The 10,623-nt window shown below is 34.2% G+C and overlaps 1 protein-coding gene across 1 annotated transcript; it reads right to left on the minus strand.

The window, feature by feature from the left end:
- Positions 1–1,265: 1,265 nt before the first annotated feature.
- Positions 1,266–4,357, minus strand: LOC149544834 (proline dehydrogenase 2, mitochondrial-like). Its single transcript, XM_089795409.1, has 4 exons — positions 3,630–4,357; positions 2,036–2,684; positions 1,716–1,956; positions 1,266–1,554 (listed from the first exon to the last, which is right to left on the minus strand). The coding sequence occupies exons 1-4, from the start codon at positions 4,281–4,283 to the stop codon at positions 1,512–1,514; spliced, it is 1,587 nt and encodes a 528-aa protein (XP_089651535.1). The 5' UTR covers positions 4,284–4,357; the 3' UTR covers positions 1,266–1,511.
- Positions 4,358–10,623: the final 6,266 nt, after the last annotated feature.

The raw sequence follows: 10,623 nt of genomic DNA on the forward strand, positions 1-10,623 counted from the left end.
ACTTATAAATAATTTTATTGATATTAAATAACTAATGTAAATAAAATTAAATAACTAATGTAAATAAAATAAAATTACTAATGTAGACAATCTATATTTTTATATAAAAATATTATTTTTATTTTTCACATATAAATTGTATTTATATGGCTAGCGGCCCTTTAGTAAAAGTGCTGGTATAATCCAACATTATATATATTGATTCTAAAGAGATCTCAGTGCATGAAAATGCACCAAATTTGTTTCCTCGCGTGTTCAAGCAAGAAAACAAAGTTGCAGAACTGCGTGTCAAAATCGCTCGCAAGTTACTCACATTCGCAAGTTTGAAAGATGAAACTAGTCGCAAGTTTGAATTACACATACAGTCGTGACAAGCATTGCTAACCTGCCAAGCTATCAAGGATTATTTAGTATTTTGTGAAACATCTGATGAACATGCATTCAGATCACATTGCATGAGATGAAAGTGGAATAAATTTTCACATTCCATTAGTTAAATGGAAAGAAGTTTTCTAGAAAATTTTGTTGTTTCAAAAAATTAGATCTGATTCTATGATCCATCAACATGAATCTGACCTGAAACGTTGATACAATCATTAAATACGGTTGTTTTTATGTTTGAAACCAATTGATGTCAACTCTTCACGATTGATTAGTTAACATTGGAAATAAAATTGAAAGAGTCAGAAGAGAACTGTTCAATTGTGAATCAACATTTTGAATCTCTAACAAAACATGTTTTCAGTTTTAAAAGGTATCATTAACCTGTCAAGTGGACAGACTAAGCTCGGTGTGGATTGTGCATCCAACGGCAGGTCCAATGCTGGATGCATCATCTGAGACTCTGTAGGCAACGCGGTGTTCTTCCTGACATACTCAATAACTCGGCAAAACCCAAAGGCCTTTCTGGAAGGACTAAGACTGTGCTAGATAAAAACGTGTCATGGGTGGGATTGGAAGTGTTTTGCTCATATGCATTAACTCCATTAGACAAAGCAAAACAAATTTTTCTGCTTTAGCACAAAGTGATAAAATATTAGGGAAATCTTAAAGAGCTTGGAAGATTACTCGTTGAACCATATTTACAAAGAAGTTAATCGTGAGGCGGACTGCTTGGAAAACAGGGGAGTAGACCCGATCTGCCCACTCATGAAGGCAAATTTGCATTGAACTATGTTTACAGGGAAGAGGGAAGTTCACTGTATAATAAAACTTCAAAGTCCATAACAATATTCATAAGATAAGCCAACACAGAGTTTACCCAATTGAGCTTAAAAAAGGGCCATAGTGGCAACTGCATTAAACTATTAACATCGTTATATACATTTCAATCCCAGTTTTTGAGAACAAGTACCAAGACACGCCCTTGTTTGAACTCTCAAAACAAGTGATCTTTTACTGTAATCGTTTCGCCATTAACCTTCGAAATTTGAAATTCCTTCCCTTGAAGCTATGTTGCAAAAACTTTGACAAGTGACAAGCCAGAGCCACTCTTTGCATTTCTTCAAAAATCAGCCGGTCAGAAATGCTCGCAGTCTCCTGCTCAATTCCTTACTGCAACACATAGAAAGTGCGACAATTACTTAGAAAATTGAGTGAATTACATTGTTAGCTCTCTCATTTCTCATCCCAAACTTGATGTAATAAACTCAGTAAGAAGCATGAACATAATTATAAACAAATAATGACAGTACTGAATTCTTCTGACTTCAGACCTGATGCGTTGGCGATCAGCCCCTGTTGTTGAGAGAAGCCCGCGGTTTTCCTCGGCTCGTCTGATAAGATAAGGAATTACATGGTCCACGGGGCCAAAAGGAAGATATTTGCTAACTTGGAATCCAGATTGAACTAACCCCAACGAAAGGCTATCTGCCATGCCTTTCAGCTGAGCAAATTGCACTCTGTCATTCCCCTTCCTGATATTCAATTCTTCAGCCTTGGCAGCTGCCGTCTTGCCTGTAGAAAGCGAATTAGCTAAACCAATAAAAAAAACTTGAACTAGCAATCACTCAAGTTTTTGTTTTAGAAATCTTACCTGAATCAAAGTTATGGGTGGCCAATACCACAGAAGCCTCGGCCATGGCAGCCTTCTGCATCATTAGCCCTGTACATGCATCATAACACTTATGGGTGTCCTGAATAGAAGAATGAATTGGCGAAGGCGCACTCAAGGAAGCTGCCAGTGCAGTCTCCCTGGTGATGTAGGCACCACGTACAAGCTTCAATCCAATTTGTATCCCCCTACGCGTTGCCTCATCAGATGCCAACTGAAGTCGTGGAATTGCATCCTTCAAGTAAGCCTGGATTGTGCCGTACACGAGCGGTTTTGCTGTCTTATTGAATTCTAGAGAGGCAGAGTAAGTAAAATAGTCTATGGCAGGCTGAACAGATGTGTATTCAGCATCTATTAACAAAGGAAGACAGTTTGCTTCACACGCCTTGCACAATGTACGCAGTCTATCTTCTGCGAGTTTGAGGTCTTTTTCTTCCGTGGCCGTCAATGGTTCTGGGGCTGAAGTGGTGTGATAGGTAGGGCTGCAGGATGCCAGAATTGGCAATGTGTCCTGCATCCATGGAAGGTTTCCATGGTCGGGATGTTGATGATGCCATCTTAACAGATCGCTGACACGTTCTAGAAGGGGTAGAGGGCAAAGAGCCGTGATCTTCACACATGCAAAGCTCACCTGAACGAAAATAATCATCCACAAGATTTAGCATAGCATATGTGAATTTGGCAAAATTATACAAATTCAATCAAAACTTAGCATAACAAATGTAAATTGGGCTAAATATACACATCCACTCAAGATTCAGGATTCACGAGATTTAGCATAACGCATGTCAGTTGGCCTAAATATTCAAATCCAAATGCTACCTGGCAAGGGAATTTAAAACCATTTAGAAGAGACGGTTTGTTCACTAGTTCAGAACCCAGTGAAAACCCTACCGAGCGTTGTAAAACAAAGCCCTGGTGGGTTCGTTTAAGCCCTGCTTTCCCATCAATTTAACTCCACAATTCTCGTCAATTGAGAACCTATCCATCTAACGACATACAGACCGGTCAAACCGAGGCAAGTTCTTTGGAATGCAACTTCCTCATCAGCTAGAATACAGGGTTAGGGGGAAATTAAAATATATTTAGACAAAAAACTCAAAATAGGATTAGCTTTAAAATGATTAAGTAGGTATTAGGCTAACATAAGGTTTACAGAAATAAAAGCCTAACAGAAAAACTATTGAATTCAGAATCCGTATATGCCTGATTTTGGGTAATTCATACGTTTCTACTTAGTACAGAAAATGTTCTGAAAATTTTGGCACTACCGTAGTCTGCAAAAGTAAAGCAAACATGGAAATTCCATTTGACAGAAAAACTATTTTTCGGACTGAAAGCTGCCGGCGCTACATTCACGCTTATTCAATGGAGATGGAAGCAGATGAAGGAAAATAAAGCAAATAGATACGAATTCCCAATCATTCGACTGTATTTTCACCATTCGGTCGAGGCGAGAAAGGAAATACCAAATTCCAAATACAAAGTTCGGTTAAAAAGCATATTCAAGAAAACAACCTACTATATTTAGCCAGAAATCTCAGTACTTTTTGAATAAAAACCTAAAATTCCTTACCGAATCGGCAGGGAGTCGAACCGTAGTCTGAACTGTATTCAAGAACCCTTGAAGGTTTTGGTCACACGAAGCGTTATCAGTAGCATCTTCGAGACTATAATCAAGAATTCCTTTGAGCCCCAACTCCCACATGCGCTGCAGGGTAGCCGAGGCCTCCTTCACGTCTTCTCCCGCGCAGAAATGCGAATACGCCGTTTGTTTAACGGCCTGAAGCACAAGAATTCTGACCGCCGCGTGTTTGATCAAGGGGGACTTAAGCACCTTAATGCTCAGATCAACCAGGGGCTCGCAGCCAACCAAGTAAAGATTGAAAATTGTCGTTAAAAGCTCTCTGGAGCTCATTCCAGAGTACAAAACCTCGCCATTCGCAATCTGCAAGGTGTCGGTCGATATGACATCAGGAAGCACTGGGGCCGCTGCGCCTATGCATTGTTGCAGAAGAGGAGCAGATCCAGCGACCGAATCAGAACTCAGAGACCGCGAATTGGACAAACCCTGGCCGCTCTCGCCGAGTTTCGAACTCTGGACCTCCCTATTCCCGACGAAACTGCCAGAGACTCGAACCGCAGACCTCTCGAATCTGTTCAGAAAGCCCTTCACAACAGATTTCCCACTGTTTCTCTTTGATTCATTCAGCAGAGATCGCCATGCCATTACACCTGGGAGGTCGCGCTTTCGAATCCCTCTTACAAGATTCTAAAATTTATTTTGATTAAAAATTCTCTATACAGACATGCAATTGAATTCCTGAATTTATAGACTACGAAAAAATGAGAGAGAGAGAGATTTGCTGTCAACAGAAGCTCACAAGAAGCATGCACGAATCACAACTGGCCGACGAGCTGGCTGTTTTACCGGTTGGGCTGGCTTTTTTACCGGTTTGACGGGGACCTCCGGTTACCGCGCTGAGGAGTATTGATGGAACTGGAACATGTTTAAAAGTTGTGGCCGGGACCAGGTCTGTATATTCCAGAATCAGAATTAAAAGTTATGTCTAGGGTTCAGTCCACATCGTTACTTTAATAAATATGTGGTTCCAAATATTATAAAAGCATTTATAAACATGTGGGGGAAATTAAAAATATGCAATGAGTCAAAAAAAAAAAGTTAATAGAATTAATTAGATAATTATGGAATACAATCAATATGTTTATTTTTTAAATTATGTGTTTCATCTAGTCTCTTTGGTTAAGAACTAAACTTCTAGGGGTATCCTCTTTTATTAGCTTTTTGATACTTTATTGTCATATTTTTTTAAAATAATTTTTCAATAAATTGTATTTTTAATTAAGTTGACAGGTTTATTGTGGGACCTTTTACTCTCAAAAATTACTATTTCACTGGAAATATTGTAAGACTTCTCGTTGATTTTTCATCAAATATTTATAAAAATATATTTTTATAATTTTCACAAATGAAATTTTATTCTTCTCAATCTTAGTTTTAATGTTTTGAAAAGTTCCTATATATATTTGTTCATTCAACATGTAAACAACATTGTAAATTACTATTAATTACTAAAATTTGATATTCATATAATGTAAAATATTGTATCATAAAATATCAACAAAATATATTTTTTGTTACATAGACAATAGTACACTAATATAAATATTTTTTAAAATTTCAATTAATTTAATTTCAAAAATAATGATTATTCCTTTTATAATTGATAGAAAATTAATATCAATATAAAATTATTCACATATTTTTAAAGAAAATTAATTTTTTAAATTGTGTAACAAATGCTTTTTATTTTTAATTAGATGATGTTTTTAATATCTATTCCAATTAATTATGTATAAATCTTAATATTTATAGTGCTATTATTATTTGTGACAATTAAAATTCTCCTATTTTATAGGTCAAATGCTAAATTTTATATATGAACATTAATAATTATAATTTCAACTTTAAAAGAAAAAAATCAATTATACCAACCATACCTATGAAAAAATATTTCTATCATATGGATTCTTTAAAAATAAATAAATGTCAAATTTTATTTTACTATCTACAATTAAAAAATTATATATATTCAAAAAAGAATTCTAATTTTGAAAATTGACTTTTTTAGAAGAGCTTCATTTATTGTCATTAACAATACTTAAACTATGTATATATATATATTTAAGCTATGAGTATGTGGCAATTTGACATTTATTTATTAGGGTTGATGGGTAATTTACATAATGTTTCTAATGTAGAATTTGATCATTTTTTTTTTATTAATATAATTTGTAAACTATTATATAAATTTTTCACGATTTAACAATTAAAAATATTTAAATATATTACTTATTGCTATATATAATCTAAAGGTTTTAGGAAAAATCTTCTTCTTTCACATTCATATAAACAAATGACTCCTATCCATTGATCTTTGATGAGCATACATAAACGCACAACTGCTAGAATAAATTATTGTAGTATTTGTAACTCCATTTTCTTAGAACTATCAACATTCAACTACGTAGTTTTTGAAGTCAAATTTATTGACCTATGTTCTAATTTATTATTTAACTCTCTTTTGTCCTGATGATGGATCGGATCGGAGAGGGTGATTTGAAAGATTGATGCAAAAACTCCAACACAATCTCTTCAGAAATACTTACTACATGATAGATCGTGGAAAATTGATGTCTTTTAAAAAATACCCAATCAATTTTTAAACCACACTTTACATTTAGAATTCAATATTTCTTTTTTCTAATTGAATAATGAGGAAACTACTATTTTGATATCTTATATAGAACCCCAAATAAATTCTTAAATTACTAAAAGTTGATAAAGACCAACAACTATAAAACATATTTGTGAAAAGTCTCAAACAACTTCAAGAGGCCTTCATAAACCTCCAAATTTAGTTAAAAAAATTAAAAATATGATATAAAAACTTTCTTATTTAATTTAATAAATACAGCCTTTCAATATAAATCTCCACATTTGGTTAAAAAAACTAAAATATGATACAAAAACTTTCTTATTTAATTTAATAAATACAGCCTCTCAATAAATTAAAATTGAAAAAAAAAAGCTCCAATCCTTGCCAAAACTGTGGTCCCCATCTAAACAACTTCGTATGCAGTCTCGTAGAGAATGGACCAGCAGAGCAAAATACAATTTGCGTATTGCTTTGTCCGTCAACTGTCGGACTATATTTAGGGTGGAAAGCGACGCGAAGGAATAGATTCTCCGTCAGTAAAACAAATCCAGCGGCTCAAAGTTAGGCCACGTCATCGCATTAGGAGAAGTGAGAGATCGTACATGATTCGGAATCTTCTACCGCCCTCCTCATATTTTCATTTCAGAATCATATATTTATAAAGTAAAAATATATATGGATAAAGATTGTGTGGGATTTACAAGGGAAAGGATAGGACAAAATAGGATTCCATAATTTGTGGGAAGAATGAGGAAAAGTTGTCCAACTCTAAAAAGATAGGGAATCTTCTTCGCTAAATTTAGCGGGGAAAGCCAAACTAAATTGAATCTCTATCCGCGCCTTCCAAGTGATCTCATCTACCAAAAGTCAAACAGTCAAAACTAAAATTAGGGTAAACAGCAATGTGACGAAAAGTTTTAGGAATACAAATTCCCGTCAAATGAAAAAGCCTGCAAATGACCGGCTCACCGGGTGAAATTTAACGTTGATGCTGAAAGCAACGTGAGGAAAATAGATTCTCCGCCCCTGCCGCCAAAAAGAAGAATCTGGAAAATATTCGGATCCCCGTGAAATGGAAAAGCATTCAAATTACCGGGTAAAGCTAATGCCACGTTAAAAGGCAGAATGAAGGACCACTTTATCATCGTATGAGAATTTCGATTGTACTTTGGAATCCGATTTACACTTTGGTTTGTTGTCCTTAACCAAAGTTGTGGTTTGCTGTCCTCATTTCATTGATAGAAATTGAAGATATTTTCTAGAGCAAATGAAATTGGGAGTTCATATCAATTGTGTAGCTTCCGCTATTATGAAGGGCCATTCTTTATTTCTGGTAAGAATGAGTAGAACACTTAGCATTCATTGTGTCTAAGTGATACTTATAGAAGTGATGCATCGGGACTTTCTTGGAGGTCACCTTCCCAGTACTACTCCTCTTGAACATGCTTAGCTACGAAGTTTCTTCTATGGATAGACCCAGTTTGATCGCAACCCCATTTGCAAAACCTTAGGCAAGTGTTTTGCCTTATGAACCATTCATTAGAAAGCCTCTTAAGGTAATCAATTGATAAGTGGCAATCACTGTGATATTGCTATTAGGAACCACCAATATGATTTTATCAAGTCAAACTCATTGAATCATGTTTCAAATTGTGGTACTTTTAGAATTCAAATGTGTGGTACTTTGAAACTTATTAATAGACTTTTAATTATCCTTTTAAAATCATTTAAACTTAATAATTATACAATTGAATGCATAAAGAAATAAAATAATTGAAAATCATTAACCTATGATGCTCTTCCCCACATGATGAAAGACAAATTGAATTACAAATTCTAGAAGTTAAAAATCTTAGATTAAATTGTTTTTCAATATCAGTGCACTTCTAATGGATATTGTTTGTAATTGTAGAAATCTTTTTTCGGCTCAACATTTCAGCACTCTTAGAAGTCTTGGTTTTTATCTTGTTATTTTTATTTATTTAATTTTTTCATATTCTTTATTCAAATTAAAGAAAACCTTTGCTCAGCTCTAACTGAAGTCCAAGGAGATAGGAATGTTGTTTGTCCTCTTCGGAAAAGTCCCGTCAAACTACGGGTACCTCGAAAGCGACGTGGGGAAATAGAAGGGCCAAATAAAATAAAATAAAAGTGTGAGATCTCAACTGAATCTTATCCCCGCCAAGAACGGAATCTTGTTCCCCCGAGCGTCAACGGTCAAAACTTAATTTCAGGTTAAAAGCAACGTGGAGAAAAATATTCTGTGTTGGTGCCGCCAAAGAGAAAATGCGAAAGGACTCAAATTCGAATTCCAAAACAGAGGAAATTCCCGTCAAATGAAAAGTCTTCAAATGACCGGATAACCGGGCCAAGTTAATGTTTATTAGTGATTGCGACTGGCCACGTCATCGAATTGGGGACCGTTAAGTCATATCAGAATTTCATGTTCAATGGATCCAATTTTTTTGACTTCGTTTTCCAAACAAAGTTGTGGTGGTTTTCGCTTCCCACATCATTTCGCCCGTGGCTATACAGCCACGAAAATGCACTTCTTTTACATTGCTTTTCCTAACTTTTTTAAAAAATTAACTAAGTTCTCTCCTTCCTATGGAAGTGCATTTTCGTGGCTGTATAAACGTTGCCCATCATTTCAGCCTTGCTGAGTGGAATAATAAAATAAATAGTCTAGTTGGATCATAAAAGTAACTTAGAAAGATAGTATATGCTAGTAGTGTGTTGGTTGATTCATTATAATATGATGTATTTAGAAAGTATATAGGGAAACGAGGTAGTTGTGTCTATGTACGCAATGTTGTCACGTTAATTGTTATCTTTCCATTCCAATTAGTGCCCAAAAAAATTCCAACATGTCAAAACAAATTACCATGAACACTTCACTTTCTTTCATTTTTAATTTTTCTTGATTGCCAATTGGTCCATTTGTCCAAAAAGTACTACAACGGCTATTGGGGGGTGAACATTCTAAAATTACACTTTTAGACCACCTTGCACTCTAGGAGTTCTCCAAAGAGCTCCGTAAATGCAGGAAAGCCAAATGGTTAGCTTTAAGTTGTTCACTCACATATGGAGGTTCACCAAAAAAATTGGCAAATTTTGACATACGGATTAGGAACCATAGGTGCACAAGGTTAGCCTTGACAACTACTAGGTCGTTTCCCCTAATTGCATGAATTTCATCAGGGATATGATTTGGTTGATTATAGTATTCTTTCTTCGAAATTTAGGATATAGGTGTGTGGATTTGATTGTGGTATATGATTTGATTGATTATAATATGGTTTACTTAAAAAGTTAGTATATAATTGCATGAATTTGATTAGTTATATGATTTGATTAAGGATGATAATGATAAGTTTATTTTTCTATATTTTTTAACTAGGACATTCAAATTTACAAATATTGTATAGTCAAATTTATTATTCAACATTTTTCTTTAGGGGATTTATTGCGTAATAGCAGTTGTTGCAATTTGCGTGAATATAAAACTTATGTGTTCGTATGTTTCTAGATTAGATTGTGTAGAAAATTTTACCATCAACATTTCGAATCACACTACGTGATTCATCATTGGGATGAGAGAGCAAGAGTTGCAAAAATTTCAAAAAGTAGTGTTTTTTGCAACTCTTGTTCTCTCATCTCGATGATGAATCACGTAGTGTGATTCGAAACATTGATGGTATAAATTTCAACACAATATAATCCAGAAATAATTGGGTAAAAGCATAACCCTGTGTCACCCTTTTACAAAGGAAAAGGCTAACAAAAGTATAAGTGTTCAGTTTCGATGACATAAAACTAGTATTATTATTTAGAATTTGAAAATGAAGTAAACTAATGAAATGTGCAGATATAGATGAAATTTAGGATTATAATTTTTAATAATTCTTTGGAATAAGAAATGATATATTTTCCTATTTTTAAAGATAACTTTTTAGTTGCTAAAAAATGCTTAAAATTAGGGGTCTAGTTCCCACCACAAAATGACATGGAAATAAATTTATTTCCCTTTGATCTCAAATTATGTTATAGATAACATATGTAGCTAGAACAATCAAAAATAAAAATTGGCTTTAGACCTATATTTTCTCTTTTATAACGTTTCAAATTTCAACTTATTTAAATCATTAGTTTTCATCTCCCGCCACATTTTTCAAAATAAATGTATTCCAATGAAAAGAAAAGTTATAGATTTTGGAAGAGGACACTCTCCTGTAGAATGCCATATAATTTTTAATTTTTTTGATATGAATTAATATTTTTTTCTTTCTCAAAATCGACATCTTCTCGAGTGTTAAACTATGTACTTGT

This window comes from Cupressus sempervirens, chromosome 8, assembly GCF_028749045.1.
Source record: "Cupressus sempervirens isolate cs-2001-9-10 chromosome 8, ASM2874904v1, whole genome shotgun sequence".
In the NCBI taxonomy this organism is placed as follows: domain Eukaryota; kingdom Viridiplantae; phylum Streptophyta; class Pinopsida; order Cupressales; family Cupressaceae; genus Cupressus; species Cupressus sempervirens.